Source organism: Globicephala melas, chromosome 5, assembly GCF_963455315.2.
Source record: "Globicephala melas chromosome 5, mGloMel1.2, whole genome shotgun sequence".
Lineage (NCBI taxonomy): Eukaryota > Metazoa > Chordata > Mammalia > Artiodactyla > Delphinidae > Globicephala > Globicephala melas.
Window position 1 is genome coordinate 111,087,443 of NC_083318.1, and position 19,573 is coordinate 111,107,015.

Here is a 19,573-nt window from a genome sequence, read left to right on the forward strand (position 1 = left end):
AGATGAGTTTTGATTGTTAATTGCTAAGGGAGGTGCAGTATTTTAATTTATCCCAGTCATTTGTAGAACTAGGCAGATTAGGTACATATTCTGCGTTCTTTCCCATGATATAAGGCTGACAATTTGAGAATTAATCCTTTTTGGATGTTCCAGATTTGTTATTTTAAAACTATAACTGCGGTAGTCTTTCCCCTCTGGGTAGGAGCTGAGGAAAAGTGTTGTTGCCTTTTATCTAAGAGCATGTGATTACAGAGTCGTGACTTCCATAGGGCAAAGATGGTTTACAGATTTACTCAACTAATCCCTAAATTATTTAACAGGCCTCAAATACTTCACCACAGTTTGATGGTCTAGTCAGCTAACTGAACAATTATACTTAAAGTTTTAAAACAACAGTCTCCATAAAGCATTTAATATTCCTATTTCTAATTATAAAGCCACGTGAGCACAAACTAGTACGCGTTGATGTAACTGACTTTCTGGCTGTAGGGACAGCATTTGATGCATCTTGGATAATCCTTTGGAAGTAAATGATAATTTCAAATGTAGGAAGAATGGCTCAGCTCAATCAACCCATTCATCAGCCCTTTATTGAGCATCCAGAATGTGATGCACTGAGCTGGGAACCTTGAAGTTCAAAGAACAAGGCAACTCCAACTGAACATTTAAATCTTTTGGGAAATGTCAAGAATTGTAGATGTCTAGGCCCCACTCTAGACTTGGTGTATTTTTAGCATTCCCCACCCTCTCTCCAGGCACTTGTCATCCTGGGTTGAGTACCTCTGGTATAAAGTATAGTTTGGTACAAGGCAGTAGGAGTCTAATCGGGAATATTGAACTTCTATTTACATCCATTACTCTGCCTTTTTAGTTCCTTACCCAGAAGCATATGATACATTTCAAGTGAGAGGCATGGACAACATAACTACTGAGTTTAAGGGAGGAACAGATCTTGGAGGCTGGAGATAGGATTTGAATCTATGCTTTAAGGATGGGTAGGATATAAATAAACATAGATGTGAGAACAGGACATTCTGAGTGGAAGACTGGCATAAACCTGAGCTCAAGTGTGTAAGCTTAAGGTGAGAATGTGTAAGGTATATGCCAAGTATTAATTGGATATTAGTTGGAAAATTGTGAGAAATCAGATGGACCTTCACAGGGACTTGGGCCCAAAGATCTGGCTTTGAGTTCTGTACCTGCCACTGAGTAACTGCTTACATTGACAAGGTATTTCACTTCTCTGAGCTCCAGTTGCCACATCTGCTGAAAGTGGGACAAGAGTTCTTATGGGATTGTTTAGAACCAGTAAGGTAATGTGTATACAAGGGCTTGATAAACCACAGAGCACTACCCAATGCTAGCTGGGTATTATTATTGTCTTTTGGAGGGGAAGGCATTGAAGGTATTAGAGCAGAGTAGTGATGTATTAAAATTTTTAATCATTTATGCTATTTCATCATAAATAAGTAAAAGAAATAGCTAAAAATAAGTATTCATTATCACTGAGTTACTTTATGTTATTGTGTTTAGGGACGTGAAGCCCTGCCTTCAAAAGAGAAGGTCCCCCTAACTGCCCACCATGGCTGCAGAGGCTGGGCCCGACCAAGCAGAAAGTGAGTATCACTGCTTTCCTAACAACTCAGTACACGGTGCATGATGCTCCAGTGGCTTTGAGGAAACTCTCCTGTTAGTTACTGGCTCTCAGAGTGCTAACTTTATTGGCAAGCCTGCAAGAATCCACCTCATTCCCTTTATTTAAGTATAACCAACTTTTGAGAGATATAGAGCAACTTTTGACTTAATGTGCTGTCTGATACGGTATGCAGTAGTCACATATGGCTATTTAGGGCTTGAAATGTGGCTAGTGAAACTAAGGAACTGAGTATTTAAATCATTTTACTTTCAATATGAAACCTGATAATTCAGTTATTGGAAAACTTTTAAGCATGTTTGGAGCAACTTGGGCATGTGAATCTATTTTTTCAAGTGGACATTTTGTAAATACAGCTAAAGTATTTCTGATAAAAATTTGACATCTGAATTGAGATGTATGTAAGTGCAAAATACGTACAGGATTTTGAAGATAGAACAAAAAGAGAATGTAAAATATCTTGTTAATTTCTAATATTGTTTAATATTGAAATGATAATGTTTGGATATATTTTGTTTAAATAAAACATTCTATAATAATTATTATACGTTATTAAAATTAATTTCACCTCTTTTCACTTTTAAAAATGCAACTACTAGAAAATTTTAAATTACAAATGGGGCACACAGTATACTTCGTTTAGAGCTGCTCTAGACTTGGCAACACTTCAAGTAATCTTGAATTTAGGCTTAGGTAGCATGATTGAGAAACATTTAGTACTGTATGTAGAGCTGGGATCATTAAGATTTTCTGTCCTGCTACCTCCCCTTGGCTCTTGTGACCCCAGGCAGTATATGATACAGGCCAGCTGACTTCTGTCCAGGGCTACAAATAGAGTGCATTGTGGATTACATTAACTCTCTTCCTATTTGGATAATACAGCACATTTTTCAAGATGGAAAGGGCAGAAAGGGAGGAAGATCCAGGAAGTGGAGGAGGAATGTTCTCTAGTTTCATTTTGCCTTTGGGTCATGCCCATAATTACTTAAATTATACTTGAAGTCTTGCATCTATGAGCTTGGAATTCCTCTACATCTTCTTAGCAACCTAACACCAGTCTGAGAAATATTACCATAGAGATTTTGGGGTGGCGGGTACATTGTAAAATCTCCCTGAGGTACTTAGGTAACCTATTAATCATATATTGTTGCAAAGAGAATAAGACATTTTGCTTAAGAAGAATAAAATTGGGGAAGTGAGGAAAATTGTAGCTATAAGAGACAACAGAATGCCTTTAAGTTGGAACTGAAAAGTTGGGTCTTAATGCAGTGTGTGTTGTGAAAAAAATTGTTGAATGTGGACTTTAGGAGATGATAGCCATATGCCACTTGAAATTTGGGTTTTGCTTGGTTTTAAAATTCTTTCTGAAAAGAAATTAGAAATAAATTTTCTTTTCTTCACTTGTAAGTAATGGAACTGAATATAAACTATTTTATTTGAGGTCTTTCTCAAAGAGCATCTGTTCACTTTCTAGCTTCTACAACTCTTTGCATGAGAACTAATTAAAGACTGTTAGTTCTAGCTTCCCTCTCCTGCTTCTCGTCTCTAAGTTTCTCTGGTCCCCTAACCCTTCATTTGTTTTTTAATGGTTTGGTGTGTGTTTGTTATTTTTAGCTAAGGAATTTTTTTCCTACAAAATAAAACTTAGGAAGAGTTCAAATATGTAAAACAGACAAGGTCTAAGCTGCTCTCATTGAAGAAAAGCCTCCAAGGCAGTGAAATTGATGAGACAGTTTTAAAACCACTGCCTGAGTCTGGATTTGATTCACTGTGTTATTTCTCTTTGGGATATTTTCTGTTTTAAATCTTATCTCTAATAATACAGTGGAAAGCCTTATATCTTTAAAGGGAAATTCATACATTAGTGAGCTGGCAGTAGGGGGTGTTGGTGATTTATTTTGGCCTGTGTCACAGTATTTTACTGAATGTCATGGCATTTATTTACAATTTTATTTTCTGACGTTAGGCTCTAAGCACCTGGAAGGCTGGGGTACCAAGTTGTCTTATTTATTTCAGCACATTTAATGTCAAAACAGCATCTAGGACTAGTAGGTGCTTAACGAACGTATGCTGAACTGAGTCTCATTGAATGTGAAGTAGTGCTTTTTTAACACCTGTGAAATTAGGCATTTAGGCACTAAGTCTGACTGTATAAGCAAGGGAGGGCTTAGCCACGTGGCCGTGCATCTTTGTTCAGGATATCTTCTTAGTAAGTTGTCACAAAGGCTCTGAAGAATGCAACCAGTTTGTAGGAAGAATGGGAACCCTGTGATTAAGGGCAGTTATTTTTGTTATGGTTATAAAAAACACGTTTGTTAGTCCCCAGGTCTTTTTGGATGCAGAAAAGACTTGTTTAATCATTACAATCAAGAGATGGCCAGTGGCTCATTTGCTGTCATAGTTTCCATAATTAGATCTTCTTCTGGTGTCTTCACTTCAGAGATTTACTAGAGCAATTATACAGAATCTATAAGGCATTGAGAGAAATCTGAAGTTTTATGAACTATTAATCATAATAGCATTAAACTGATGATGTATGAAGAGTGAGTTTTAAAAATATATATAAAATAAATGTAAGAAAATCTTTTAGGCTAGTGAAATCCCTTGGTATTAGAGATTCATTTTTTTCCCCCATGGGAATGTTAATATTTGCACTCATGTTTTAGATAAGTTTAATATGACTATTTCAACCTCTTCATGAACTTTATCATAAAATATTTGTTATTGCTTATAATGATTTTTTATTGCATTTTGGGGATTTAGTAACTTGAAGAATCCAAAGTATGAAGAGATTTTATTATTTGCAAACCTATTAATTAATTAGTTTTGGGTATAAAGAATCTATAATAAGACCAGATTCTTTCAAACTAATTTAGGAAGTTGAAATTTATCTTTGTGTTATTGAAGAAATGAGGATTGATTAATGAAATTAATTATATAAACACTGTTGGGTAGATGTTTAGCCCAATGATAGTAATACAGCTGTAACTACAGTAATAATAATTGCTCACATTTATTGAAAGCTTATTATGTGCCAGGCTCTGTGCTAAGTGCTTTGTAACCAAGTCCAATGTAACCATCAAGACAGTTCTGTGCAAGATATATTATTATTATCATCTTCATTTTACAAATGAGAAAATGAAGGCTTAAGGACAATAAAATATGGTTCATGAACAAATTGGAATTCAGAGCTAAACAGTATGACTCAGGAATGAGAGCTCTTAAAAATCATTTTATATGCTGTGGATATGTATTTGCAAATAAACAAAACCTTAATTATAGAATTTTTAACAGAGAAGGAGGAGACCTTGACAACTTCTTAATAACTGAAGTTATAATGTACACTTGAACATATAAAAGCTGCATGCTTACATACTTACCCTGTTGTGAACAAAGAAACAGAAGCCTCAAACATTATTAACTGGATGAATTTTTAACATCAAAGTTGTTTAATTTCTTGTAATTTTAGAATGCATTTGTTGAATATATACATATCCTTGGATATTATAAAAATAAAGAACACACTCTGTCTTTGCCTTTTCTAAGGCATTGAGATATGAGTTATCTCATATATCTCAGTGATGCCCTGAAAATTTAACTCTTTGGTTCCAAGGCTAATTTTTAGTTACGAGAGAAAATCAGAACAGCTGCCTCAGTATCTTAAATGATAGTGAGGGCTCAGGACTGCTGACTTGGTGTCTATGCGTCCATGTCTTCAGTGGAACCATTTCTAGGTCTGTGTGAAATCATTCTCTTCTGGTGGTGGCTGCCTTTCTCTGCCCTTTTAAGAAAATTTCAGGCCTTGTTCTTGAGGATGGTGAATATCAGGCACACTGGTCAACAAAGAGCCCAGCTAGAAAGAAAATGTTACCTTGGGAATTTAAACTCCTCTGTCAAAGGCTAATTTTTTGGTTAGGAAGGGGAAAATCAGAACGGCTCCATCAGCACATTACATTATAATGGGGCAAAGGATTGCTGGCTTGAAATGAAGGTGTCTTAGTCCATTCAGGATGCCATAACAAAATGTCATAATGTGGGTGGCTTATAAACAACAGAAATTTATTTCTCGTAGTTCTGGAGGCTGGGAAGTCCAAGATCATGGCATCAGCAGATTTGTTGACTGGTGAAGGCCTGCCTCCTCACTAATAGGCTCATATGGTAGAAGGGACTATCTAGCTCTCTGGGGTCTCTTTTATAAGGGCACTAATCTCAATCATGAGGCTCCACCCTCATGGCCTAATCATGTACCAAAGGCCCCACCTCTTAATACCATCACATTGGGCATTAGGTTTCAACATATGAATTTTGGGCAGACGCACATATTCAGTCCGCAGTAGAAAATGTCAGTGAAATAGGAGTACTCCACTAGGGTGACCAGCCAAACCTCAAAGGTCTCCAGAACTCACAAGGAGTGCATGACATTAGGAAAAGCAGCAGATGTGTTAAAAACAAAAAACAGCAAGCAACTCAGAAGACCAGTACCTTGTGGGTTCCCAGCCTGGTTGACTTTAGAAGGCACTTGGGCTCCCTGTGTCTCAGAGCTTTCCCTGCAAATGAAGACTAGATTATCTCTAAGGTCTTGCTTGGAATGAAGATGCAATGGCTTTTGTGAAGGTACATTTTCACCAAAACCTAATGACTTAATCATTTCGTATATTAATAAATGATATTGTTTGTCATGTGTATGACACATGGCAATATTGTAATTATAAGTAATTGTAAGGGAGGTTTGATTAGTCAGAAGAAGAGAATTAAAGGAGGAAAGATTTTCATGAGAGGAGAAAAGAAGAGGACAGTGTGTGGAGCCACACCTTGGAATGCCTCACTGCCTTTCCTCTGGGAACTAAGTGGTCTGGTTAGAAGCCCCCTCAAAGTAGATGTAGATTTTAGTTGAAACTTGGTGAAAGAGACAGTTTAAATCCCTGAACTCCTGTCTCTTCCATGTGAGGACAGTGCATCTTATGGCTTTGAATGGTAAACTTTGTATGAACCATTTTATGATTCACATGTGGTTTTGTGCTCTGATGTATTCAAAGAATATGTACACTTTTTCAGAAGCGTGTGTGTGAAGTCTTGACAACTACTTTTGGAAATAAGAAAAAAAAATCCATCAATCATTGTCCTTAGAAATATGTAGACAGCCCTGAATGTGGGCAGATACAGTGGCAAATGTGGGAGAACAGGGAGATTCGAGTTTGGTAATGACTTTACAGCACTGTCCATAGGTATGAGTGGAAGGAAGGGAGAAGAAAGAGAGCAAGAGGAGATGCTCTTTCTAGAATAACTGCAGTGACAATCTCATCCCAATGATGAGACAGCTTAGTAGACGCTTTCTCTCCTAACCCAGCACTTTTAAGGTGGGTTAGAGCCCAGTTGTTCCGTTCATTGCTAGGGTCTCCGCCAGGTTCAGTCCTCAGGATGTCATTGCCCCAAAGTAACAGTGGCCTGTTGCCCACTAGTCTACATGGTGAAAAACAAGGGGAAATTTTGTGAAGGAATAAAGAGTTTGCCTCAATGTTTCATTATGAATTTTCAAACATACAGCAAACTTGAAATAATTTTGAATCAACACCCAAAGATCTACAACCCAGTGCTCACCATTAATATTTTACTGAATTTGATTTATCACATATCCATCCATCAATCAACATACATATCATTAGTCAGAATTCAGTGTTTGTTTATAGTTTTTCTTTTTTGATGTACAATGTACTACAATGAAGTGCAGAAATCTTAGGTGTATATTCATTGAGTTATAATAATATACCTGTGTAATCTACTGTGTATCAAGACATAGAACATTGTCATGTCCCCCAGAAATTTCCTTCATGTCCCTTCTCAGTCAGTCCATGAAGATCAATGTTCTGGCTTTTTTTCTCCTATATATTAGCTTTATTTACTCTAGAACATAAGTGGAACCATACAGTATTTGCTTTTTTGTGTAAGGATGCTTACTTGACATAATGTTTTTGAAATTCATTCATGTTGTCGTGTATGTCAGTAGTTTGATTCTTTTTTTTTTTTCTTTGCGGTACGCGGGCCTCTCACTGTTGTGGCCTCTCCCGTTGCGGAGCACAGGCTCCGGACACGCAGGCTCAGCGGCCATGGCTCAGGGGCCTAGCCGCTCCGCGGCATGTGGGATCTTCCCGGACCGGGGCACGAACCCGTGTCCCCTGCATCGGCAGGTGGACTCTCAACCACTGCGCCACCAGGGAAGCCCCTGATTCTTTTTTGTTGTTGAGTAGTACTTCATTGTATGAGGATATCACAGTTTGTTTACTGTTCTCTTGTTGATACCCATCTGAGCTCTTTCCAGTTTGGAATTATTATGAATATACCTGCTGTGAGCATTCTTATACAAGTCTTTTGTAAGTATAATGTTTCATTCTCTTTGGTAAAAACCTAGGAGTGGGATTTTGCAGTCACAGAGAAGGTGTATATTAGGTTTTTGTAAGAAATTGCTGTAGCTTTTCCAAATTGATTATCCTATTTTATATTTCCACCAATGACACATGAGGGTTCCAGTAGCTCCACTGTCTCACCAACATTGGCTGTTTTCATTTTAATTTCAGTCTTTTTAATTTTAGCCATTCTGGTGGGCATGTGGTGGTATCTGCTATAGTCTGAATGTTTGTGTCCCCCTAAAATTCATATGTTGAAATCCTAATGCCCAATGTGATGATGGTATTAGGGGTTGAGGCCTTTGGAAGGTGATCAGGTCATGAGGGTGGAACCCTCACGAATGGGATTAGTGCTGGTGTAAAAGAGGCCCCACAGACCTTCCTACTCCCCTCCACTATGTGAGGATACAACTAGACATCTACGACCAGGAAGAGGGCCCTCACCCGACCATGCTGCCACCTTGATATTGGACTTCCAGCCTCCAGAATTGAGATAAACAAATTTTTGTTGTTTATAACCTACCCAGTCTGTGGTATTTTGTTATACCAACCCAAACAGACTAAGATAGTATCTTATTGTGGTTTTGATTTGCATGAAGATGGAGTTTTTAATGGCTTAAAATTTGAGTAGGTGAAAAGAAGAGAGAGAAAATCTTGATCCCAAGGGTACTAAAGGAGGTGTAATTAATGAAATGGGGAGCATACAGGCCAGACTGAAAAGCTAATTTGATAAGTAATATATTTAAATTTTACTGAGTCCAGGTTAGGAAGAGAAAGCCAAGAAACTTAAAAACATCAGAATCAGCTAATAATAAAGGAAATATATAAGTAGGAAATCTTAGATGAGACTAAATGAAGATGATGTATTCTATGTACACGCTATAGAATTCTATACATAGATCTGGGTAAAATGAATAAGAATCTTAGGAAAATACAGATGAGGGATGAGTTATCATTGTAGTGTTACCCACTTGTAGGTACATATATTTTTATTTCAATGCTATTCCTACTTAATAAACCTTTTGAGTTTTATTATGCAGTTATAATTTTATCAAGTTGTAACGTAAATATTCTTGAAGAAATGTACAGCCATATTAATTAGTCATCAGGTATAGAAAACACAGATAGACTTACTAATAATTTTTGTGTCCAAATCATGGTGTGTCTTCTGTATTTAAAGAACTTTCAGAACTAAAGGAGATATCAATTTTGTGCATTTTCTTTGGTCTCCCTGGACTTTAATAATTTAGGATAATCTACTTAACACTCTGACCATTGTAAGCTAATGTTTTTTTTAAAGTAAAATATTACATTAAAGGAACATTACATTAACTTCCTTTGCATTCTCTTAAAACATCCACTTATAAAATTTTCTTTTTATAACATCCTGCAAATTCATAACTCTCCAGGGCTTCCCTGGTGGCGCAGTGGTTGAGAGTCCGCCTGCCGATGCAGGGGACACGGGTTCATGCCCCGGTCTGGGAAGATCCCACATGCCACGGAGCGGCTGGGCCCGTGAGCCATGGCCGGTGATCCTGCGCGTCCAAGCCTGTGCCCCGGAACAGGAGAGGCCACAGCAGTGAGAGGCCCGCGTAACGCAAAAAACATAACTCTCCAAATTTCAGTTTCATAGTTTTGCCATTTTTGGTTAAGAAAGTACGTTAACTACATTAAAAAAAATAAACTATTTCTCTGTTTCTATTTTAGGTCCTATATTAGAGATTCCCAAGCAAGATTTTTTTCAAGAAGCAAAAACTCTCATTGCCCAACACTATAAGAAAATAAATGAGGTTAGTGCTTTGCATTTATCTAACACTGTATTTTTCAGGAAACTAATAGCAATTTTTATATACTACAATAATTGATCCAAATGATTGCATGAACCCTAATCGATTTTGAATAGAAGAGAAAATGAAATCCTTACTAGCTATAAAAATTGATTTCAGATTGCATTTAAAAATTTTAAATTTAAAAATTTAAAAAGATTTTTCAGCTGTACAGCTTATTTAATTACATATATTTTAAGTTTGCACATTTAATTTAATTTTTAATGTCTCCTGTTGATGAATTATAACAAGTTTTTGGATTAAATATCTCAAGTAAATATCCCTCTCTAAACACTGTTAGGCAAAGCTAACAGATAAAATATACTGTGAGAGGCGTCTCTCTTATGCCACCTGCATGACATGCTTACCTGTATCTTCTCCTACATCACTTTGTATTAGGACTGTTTACTAGTCTAATAGCTCCTTGAGGGCAGTAACTGTCTTTTTTTGAATGTTGCATCTCTAGCAGTAAGCCTTGTGTCTGGCTCAATAAATAATTGCTTAATGGCATGGATTTGGAAGGTGAGAAGGAATGAAAGGGAAAGGGGTGGCAAAGAGGCAGGAGGGTGGGTACAGGGTGAAATTTTGGAGGAGAGCATCTACAGAGGAGACGGATAATTTGGGGAGCAGCTGCCGTTGTGACAATGGGCCTTTGGGGAGACAGGTGAGGGCAGGGGACTTAGGATGGTTTACTGTGCGCCACACTATTCTTCTCCATTTTGAATACTTTAAAAAAAAACAAACAGAATTTTAAATAAAGATTTTAAGTATTTTTCTATGCTTACTGTGAGGGGGAAGAGGATTATAATTTTTACATATGTTTCTTTTGAATGGTCCTCTAGGCTGAGACTGACCATAGGTTTTATTTAATCTTGTAATCAACATTGTTAACATTGCTTAACTAATTTTTGCCTCTAATCAATTAGAAGTATTTGATTTCACTAGTAGGCATGTGAGATGAAAAGTGCACTGTCTTCACAGTTAGGTAGCTGTGCCTTAGAACCTTCACCTATTTTTAGAATTTTATCTAATAATAACAGCATAATATTCTACCTTTGGTTGCTTGGTAAAATGTAATACTAGTCTACTAAAACCTCCTTATTGGCATCTTCTATTTTGTTTTTTTTGGCCGTGTCAGGTCTCAGTCGCGGCCTGGGGGATCTTTCCTTGTAGTGCGCGGACTTCTCTCTTGCTGTGGCACGAGGGTTTTCTCTTCTCTAGTTGTGGCGTGCAGGCTCCAGGGCGCATGGGCTCTGTAGTTTGCGGCCCGCGGGCTCTCTAGTTGAGGCGCGGGTTCAGTAGTTGTGGGGCATGGACTTAGTTGCCCCGTGGCATGTGGGATCTTAGTTCCCCAACCAGGAATTGAACCTGTGTCCTCTGCACTGGAAGGCGGATTCTTTACCACTGGACCGCCAGGGAAGTCCCCTTATTGTCATCTTGAGTTGGCAACAGCTTGAATTTGTCTAAATCTTTTCTTGTGGGGAGGAGGAGAGCTGTAGCTCTATCTGTGGGCCAGAGAATTGCTAGACTAAAACAATTATAATTGTTTGGATAATTGCCTGTCAGAGACCTGGGACTGTATTATTTTTCTGTTGCTCAAAGTAGTCAAAATTAATAAGAAATTAAGTGATTGAAAGGATCTAAAATACATATTCAATTAGTAATATGCTTTTTTTGAGAATCTACCTCCATGTATGAGCAGTTATTTCTGGTTTAACAGAGAGTTTTGGGGGTGTTAGCATTTTTTTGACATTTGAAGATTCTCCAAAGATGGTTGAAAATAAATTCTTATATGTCTATTTGAAAACTTCTATTTTAAAATGGACTTTAAATCTGTATTAGAAAATATCACATTTGAGGAAAAAATCACTATTTTAAAATTCATATATTTTTTAAGTTGAATGTAACCCTCATGCTTGTTAAGGGCTTTTGGAGAACTATAAAGGATAACATGTGCTTTATCTGATTATTGTCATGTGCTTTAAGTTAAGGTACTTTGTAAAATATATTTAGTGGATATAATTTTATTAATTTATTAACAAAATTGATTACATAATTTTTTATACAGTTAAAATTAAATTTTATTAAATTTATTTTTGTTTTGTTCATAGAATAAAGTTCCAGGTACTTCTATAAATGTCTTTAGAAATAAACATCAGAAACCGAAATGTAGGAAATTCATACCTTTGGAGATCAAAAAACAGGAAACACTTGATACGGTCCGAGAACTTCAGGCAGCATACAAAATGATTTGTTTTCTCAAAGACTGTTCCAAAAGTGGACATTCTGAGGAGGCTCCATCACGAACTTCTTTCAAGGAGCCACACATTTTCAATGTAAAAAAAAAATACAAGGGGTCTATAGATCTAATTGTGAAAGGTAAGTTTTTGGTGGAGCAAAGACATTTAGCAAGCCAGCAGGCAAAACTGTTTGCTTATGGTGTGCTTGTAATGGAATTTCCTTGTTCAAACAAAATCCTACACTTTAAATGTTAGCAGTGAAAGGTAGGGAGGCATGATTAAAAGGGCTGCTAACCTCTGGGAGCCACCAGATATTGAGAAGAGGGCATCCTAATGGGAGAGAGGAATGCAGGGGAACGAAACCGGTTAGCCACTTCTTCCAACAGACACTGTTCCTAGAGCATGCAGAGGCTCATGGCTCTGGATTTTGTTGTTGAGCAGGGTAGGTAGGGTAGGCAAGCTATTTGTGAGTGTGTCCCCCCAAAACCCTAAAGGGATTTTTGGGAGCTATAGAGTTTCCTTTAAGACCAATTGTGATAAAGGTTTATTCTCTTTCAGGAGCTTGGTAAGGTGGAACCTGGAGGTCTATTTAGGCAAAGTTATACTGTTTTCTGAGACTAACTGGTTTTCCTGGCTGGAATGACCTCTTAAAGTACATTTCTAGTTATAAGCTTTCATAACTTCATCTGCATTTTCCCTCTTTTGTTATTGCTTATTATGTTATTCATTCATTTGAATTTTTTCATTCAGTGAGTGCCTGCTCTGTGCCAGGCAGTATGTTAGGAGTTGGAAAAACAAAGCTTAAAAGGCTCAGAGAGTAATGGTGGGGATAAATACTTGGGTAATTTCTTATCATATAGTGTGACAACTGCTGTACTAGAGTCAGTACAAAGCATTATGGAAGCACTGAGGAGTAACCAACCAGATGCCAGAATGAAACTTTCTCAGATGAGATCTCATTAGAAATGGGTTTTAAGGAGAAGTTTGTTAAAGGTAGGTGGTAACAGGAAAGGCCATATTGAACCATGGGAGAAAAATATTAAAGCTCTGAAGGACAAAAGAAAGTGATATGTTTTGGGAAAGGAGAGATACGGTAAGAAATTAAGTTGGGGAGAGGGGTGAGGCTAGGTTTTGATGTGAATATAATAGCAGACCTAGGAGTTGACCGTATGTGTAATGGAGAGCCAGTGATGATGGGGGTGAGGTATGACCGATTCTTTCTGTTTAGAAAAATAAAACTGGTGGTAGAGGCTGTGGAGAGAATGGTGCCAGAGAGATAAGAAAGGAAGCTGCCCAGGAAAGAGATGGTCCATGTAAAGGATGGCAGGGGCTTAAAGTAGGGCAGTAGTGAAGCATGAAGTGTGGAGGAGGGATGTTCCAGCAGCATTTCTCAAAGTGTAGTTTTCAGAACACTAGTCCTGAGTGATTCACCTTGACATAAGTGTTCTTGGTAAGGTGAGTTTGAAAAAATGCATTTACTTCTTGGAGATCCATATTGAGCATTAATATATTGAAAACTCTAAGAAATACTACAGAAAAGAAATCTGTTTAATGTTTTTTAACCTGGCTATCACCAATTTGTTTGACCAAAGAATTCCTAAAGAAAGATATTCAGGTTTCTAGACTGGAAAGCTCAACAGACATCATTAAGCTGAGTTAGGAATTCAGAAGGAGAAGCAGATTTAGGGCAGGTGAAGAAAGCGATGTAAAAGATAACAAATTCAGTTTTAGACCTATTAAGTAGACATGCATATGGAGATAGCCATTAGAAAGTTGGAAATGGAGGTCTGACACCTGAGAGAGAGATAGGTGAAGATTCAAGATTGATGTTGTGGGTCGCTGCTGAACTGAAACTGTGGGGTTCATGCATTTGTTCAACCAAATTTATTTACTAGGTGAGATATAGAGAGTTAAAAGATATGCTACTTGCCCTCAAGAAGTTGAAATTTGCTATATATAATTTGTGTGTGGTTGGATGAAGGAGGATAAATAGATGATTATAGTACAGTGTGACTGACTATAATAAAAACAAACTCTACCTCTTTAAAAATCAATTGGAAAGATACCTGATTCAGATTTAGGAATAGGGATGGATTCCCAGGAGATTTAAAGTCTGGTAAATTTTGAAGGATGAATAAGCGTTAACTCAAGAAGGAAGAAAAGTCCTATCTAGTCAGAGCGTCTAGTGTCTACATGACAATGAATATCTGAGAAAGTAATTATAGTGTACTTGAGGGAACTGAAATAATTTTACATAACTGACTTAGGATTGGGGAGTAATTAGAGATGAGACTAGAAGAACATTGAATTTTAACCTAAAAGTAATCCAGATGTTTTAAAGAAAAGTTGCAGTGGTCACATTTGCATTTTAGAACATATACTGGCAGCAGAGATGAGGTATGATGAATTTTGGAGGCACAGAGACCAATGAGGAGACAGTAACTCCCACGAGAAAGGATGACTTGAATTAAGGCAGTGGCACTGGGGATAGAACTGAGGGGAGAGATTTTAGAAATATTTGAGAAGTAGAGTTATCTAGATTAGGTCAACAATAAGGTGGAACATAACAGAGAAGGGCTGTAGGATTCATTGGCTTAGTGGTACTGAGTGGCAGCATGGAAACATATAGCAAATTAAAGGGTTGGAGATGCTTCTTATGTATGCAATAAACTGGAATCTAAACCATGTATCTACTGAGCTTTGTAGCTCTAGGTGAAGAAGTTGGGAAACAGCATTATTAAAATATGTTGGTGGTTTGGGCTGCCTTTGGGAAGTTTTTATAAAAAAAAGAGATGAAGTAAGAAAAGTATTGGCTGGTTTGCAATCAGAAATGAAAGAGCATAGAGAGGTACCAAGTATTTGGGTCCTTGGTTTTGAGCAAATATCTACTAAGACTTATCATTGTAGCAAAAATCAGATTAAGGGTATGTTTTTTTCCCAACCCAGCTCATTGTTTCAGATGACCTAAAGGCACTTACTGTTGAGAGACTAAGGCAGGGGGTAAAGAAGTGAGGATACAAAGGATATTTTAAAGCTATGTATAAAAAATGAACTTTGAATGTGGTTATTGGCATGTAGAATTGGAAGAAAATAGATTAAAACGTCTACCAAGTATTTTAGAAGATTTTGTTGCCAAAGAAACCATGAACCTTGATTTAATTGAATGTTCAAAAGTAAAATAACCTGGCTTTGTCTGGAAGTGGATTACAAAGGCTATACAGTCTCCAAGTAGGATAATAACAAGATGTGGCCAAGGTGCAAGGAAAAATCTTCCCAGAGTTGACCCGGGGCCAATAAAAAAGTGAACAAGGGAGTGCTGCTCAGAACAGAATCCATGTCTACTCAGAGAATTTCCCCACCTGCAGCGTAGGGGACTTCTCAGTGCCTCCCCAGCAGAATTCCATAACTTCTTTGGCCTAGTGATTGCTATGCATCTTCTCATTTCCCCTTTCACTAGTGGCGTTTTTACTGAGGTTATCCTATACCTGCTCCACTACTGGCTGTTGTGTGCTTTTGGAGAAAGGTGGAAATAATTTATGAATTTGGTGCACATTATTATTAGACCAGAAGGAGCCACATCTGGGCCTGATGGAAAAGACTACAAACAGCCAGAGATCCTGGGCTCTGAGCTGGATGTAGTGCCTTGGTGGAACTTTGGGTTGTCTCCTTTGTGTCGTGTCAGAGGATAAGAATGGATATTTGATGTCCAAAAGGGCAGACTGTGGCAGAGACTGGCTATATGCTCATCAAACTTACTATATCCTTTTCTTCCTGGGTACTTGGCGAAATTACATTTCTCATGTCCCTTGTAGTTAGGAGGAGCTATATGACTGAGATTTGGCTCAGTGGATTATAGCTGGAAGTGATGCACATCCATAAAAATGTCTTGTGCTCTCAACATGGCTCCCCACATTTTCAAGTATAAAGACTCTTTTTCAACACTGTTAAAAAACAATTGCAGTTTCACTCATGCGGGAGTGGTAAAAGTGCTTTTAATATCTGTTGCTTGAAAAACTTTTGTTCGGACATTGAGTAAATATACAAAACTTGGTGAGTGAGAAAAAATGGTCATGACTTGATCCCTCATGGAACTTGTAGTCTAACTGAAGAAACAGATATTAATTAAATCATCACTTATATACAGATTGAGAGTATAGGACATATGAATTGGACCTGGTCTGGTGGTCAGCAAAGGCTTCCTAGAGGAAGTGTCATTTGAGCTAAGATGTGAGAAATGAGAAAAAATTTCTTAGATGAGGAGTAATTCCTGCTTGGAGTTCTAGGCCATGGGAAAACTATTTGCAATGGCCCAAGTGAGGGAAGCACAGACGTGCTTTCAAAGAAGTGCAAAAAGAACAGATGTGCCTGCAGTTCTGAGAAGGAGCTGGAGAGAGGTCAGCTGCAGCTGTCTGAAAGGCAGAACCTTGTTGTCAGTGATGCTGTAGGACATGTGCAACAACTGGCTGTGGTGGGAGGAGGGAGCAAGCCTAATCTGCGGTTTTTGCCGATTTCCATAGTGTAAATACTCTCACATAGCCGATTTCAAGCTACCGATATGACATCACTGATCACTGGAGTTGGGAAGAGATGCTCAGTCTGCTCTCTGGAGCATTTTGGCAAACACCGTCCATACAGCTTGAGATCCTCTTGGCTCACTTCTTATTCCTTCCCCTGCTGTGGTGAGGTTCCTTCCAGGCTTCCCCAGCTCCTTCCTGGCTTGGGACACCCACAGGAATGGGCTCAGCTCTGACACATGAGCAGTCCAGTAAGGGAGGGTGAGGGCTGATGGATAATGTTTCCTCCTTTCTTCCCCTGGGCGGAAGGGTCTCAGTTACATTCTATAAAGCTTCTCAGAAGGTCCCAAATAGTTAAGCAGCCAGTCTCTTGTGGTGGTGGTCAACTCAAAAAGGATTCTTACATTATTTCTCACTTCTTTCTTGTTTTATTTTTTTCCCTCATTGTTCATTCCTGTTCCGTAAGCTCAAGTCCTTAAAATACTCCCTTGACAATATTTTGGTGGCAAGTTGTCAGTACTTGCTGAAAGATTGGGGGTGGAGTGTGAGGGAAAGGACGATCAAGGAAGGGTGATTCTTAGGCTTTAGGCCTGATGAACTGGAAGATAAGAATTGCCATTTCCTGAGATTGGGGAGAGAGAGATAGAGAGATGCAGTTTTGGAATAGGCAGAAACCCACAGTTGAGATTTAGACACATTATGTTGAGGTTCTTTTTATCAATACATATATAAATGAAAATGTCTAATAGGTAGTCTGTTATGTAGGTGTGGGCATATAGAAAAGGTTGGAGTCATTAACGTAGAGATCAATGTCCAATAGAAATATGTTCAATAGAAATGAGAGCTACAAAAGTTGTAACTGAAAATTTCCTAGTGGCCACATAAAAAGTAAAAAAAAAAGGCAGGTAAAATTAATTTTAATAATAGATTTATTTAACCTAATATATCTAAAATATTATTTTAATAATTAGTATAAAAATTATTAAGGAGATATTTTACATTATTTTCATCTTAAGTTTCCAAAATCCAGTGTATATTGTAGAAATTGGACTAGCCACATTTCAAATGCTCAATAGCTACAGTTGATGAGTGGCTACTCTATCGGACAGCAGAGGTATAGATTTTATTGACAATCACAGACTTAGATTAGATCATCTAAGAAGTAAATGTAGGTAGAGAAAAAAATCCAAGGACTAAGTCCTTGGGGGATTCTAATATTTAGGGAATAAGAAGAGGAGTACCCAGCAAAGGAAGTGGAAAAGAGCAGCTAGGAGGGAAATCAGGAAAGTGTGAAATATGTTACTCATGTTTCAATCAAGGAGGAGGAAGGCCTTAGGAGGAGCAAAGAAAGCTCATCCATTGTCAGAGGAAGGCAGGGTCATGGGCACAGACACAGGCCTTTTGGTAGATTAGGTGGTGTGGTTGCTTCTATTTTTCAGTGAATTTAGAAGTGAGGTCTTCACTTGAGGATGGGATGGGAAGTATTGGAGTTCTGAGGTGTGAGGAGAAGGGTGAGATAAACAAAATCTGGGAAAGAGTGAAAGTTAATGGACTATGAAAAGATAGTTTGCTGTGAAAAATAAAATCCACCCCCCCACCCTTTTTTAAGAGAAAAGAGAAATGATTGGGAAGTGTCAATAAAGATCAAGGAAGAAGTTGACTTTATCCTTAGAGTAGGGAAAGGGTGTAACCCCTTGAGAGTTGCTGAAGAAGCTATGCCCTTAGGAAAATAAGAACCAGAAGATGGTGGAACATATAGAGACATAGCTAGAGTGTCAATTTAGCTGATGAAAGACCTGATGTTTCTTAGGGCACAGTGAAGGGTTTTGGGGGTGATTCAAGGAAGGAGGAAATATTGAGGGTCTGTGGAGATTAAGGTAAACAGCAAAGAGAGTGAGAAGACTAGTTCTCAGGGTCTCTTAGAAAAGGTGAGTAATCCCATCTTAATGATGGTCTGTCTCCGGGACCAAATCCCAGCACCGTCTCCCCTAAGAAGCTTGGGGGCCCCTGCCTGGCCCCCGCCTGCGCACAGCATCCTCAGTGGCCCTTCATCGTAGCGGCCCTGCCTGACTGGACCACACCGGCTCTGAGTACCTCTGGGTGTCTGGGGCGCTTGCAGGGAGAGGGGCTCGCCACCCGACACCAACACCCAACAAGTGCAATTAATGCGACCTAGGCCTCGGTCCTTCCAGAAGTTGCCGGGGTTCTACTCCTGGAGTCCTGGAAAGACTGCAGGAAGCCGTCCGGTCGCATGTAGCTCCTCTTAAATGTAGAACAATGACCAAGCGCCATAACCACTGTGCCGCCTAGGTCACCAGCCAGGCCGGAAAGGTGGCGGGGCTTTTCTTTTGGGGGGTTGTTCTCTTTAGTAGTTTGTAATCACGAGGCCAAGGTTTTGGGGGGTGGGGCGTGGGAGAAAGGAGTGAAGGATTGATTAGTAGCACAAGGAGGACAGTGGTCCTCCTGACAATCCTATTATAGGCTCTGTTGAAGTCAGAGACATTTTACTAGGAAAGTTTGCATGTGTCCCACCAGACAGCTGTGAAGGGCTGATCTCAGAGTTTATATTTAAATTAAAATTGCAATTCATTTCTCCAGGTTCTTATCTCAAAAAGTGTATATTAAGTCTGTAACTTGGATCTATTTTTTAAACATATTTCCAATATTCACTTCAGTGTGAATGATCTAAGATATGCATGATCTAAGATATCAGTCACATTAATTCCAGAACTTGATTAAAGTTTGTGAGATTAGAAAGAAAAGTGAGTCCTGTGTGTGGGGTATATGTGCCTTTTGCTCATGCTGCATTGACAAATTTGGTTGCGTTACCTTCGAAAGCTGAACATCTTAGGTGAGGACAGGACAAACATTCCTTGAATTTAATCCAAGGATATCAACTTTAAAAATACAATGTAACAATTATAATATCAAATATCTT

At 38.4% G+C, this 19,573-nt stretch overlaps 1 protein-coding gene across 1 annotated transcript in view; it reads left to right on the top strand.

Annotated features, from left to right (window-relative positions):
- Positions 1-1,582: 1,582 nt before the first annotated feature.
- The window catches only part of IQCM (IQ motif containing M), a 350,482-nt gene continuing 332,491 nt past the window's right edge, over positions 1,583-19,573 (top strand). The window contains exons 1-3 of the mRNA XM_060298710.1: positions 1,583-1,616; positions 9,763-9,845; positions 11,993-12,260. Coding sequence (XP_060154693.1) covers positions 1,583-1,616; positions 9,763-9,845; positions 11,993-12,260 — 385 coding nt within the window. The remainder of the gene's footprint in view (positions 1,617-9,762; positions 9,846-11,992; positions 12,261-19,573) is intronic.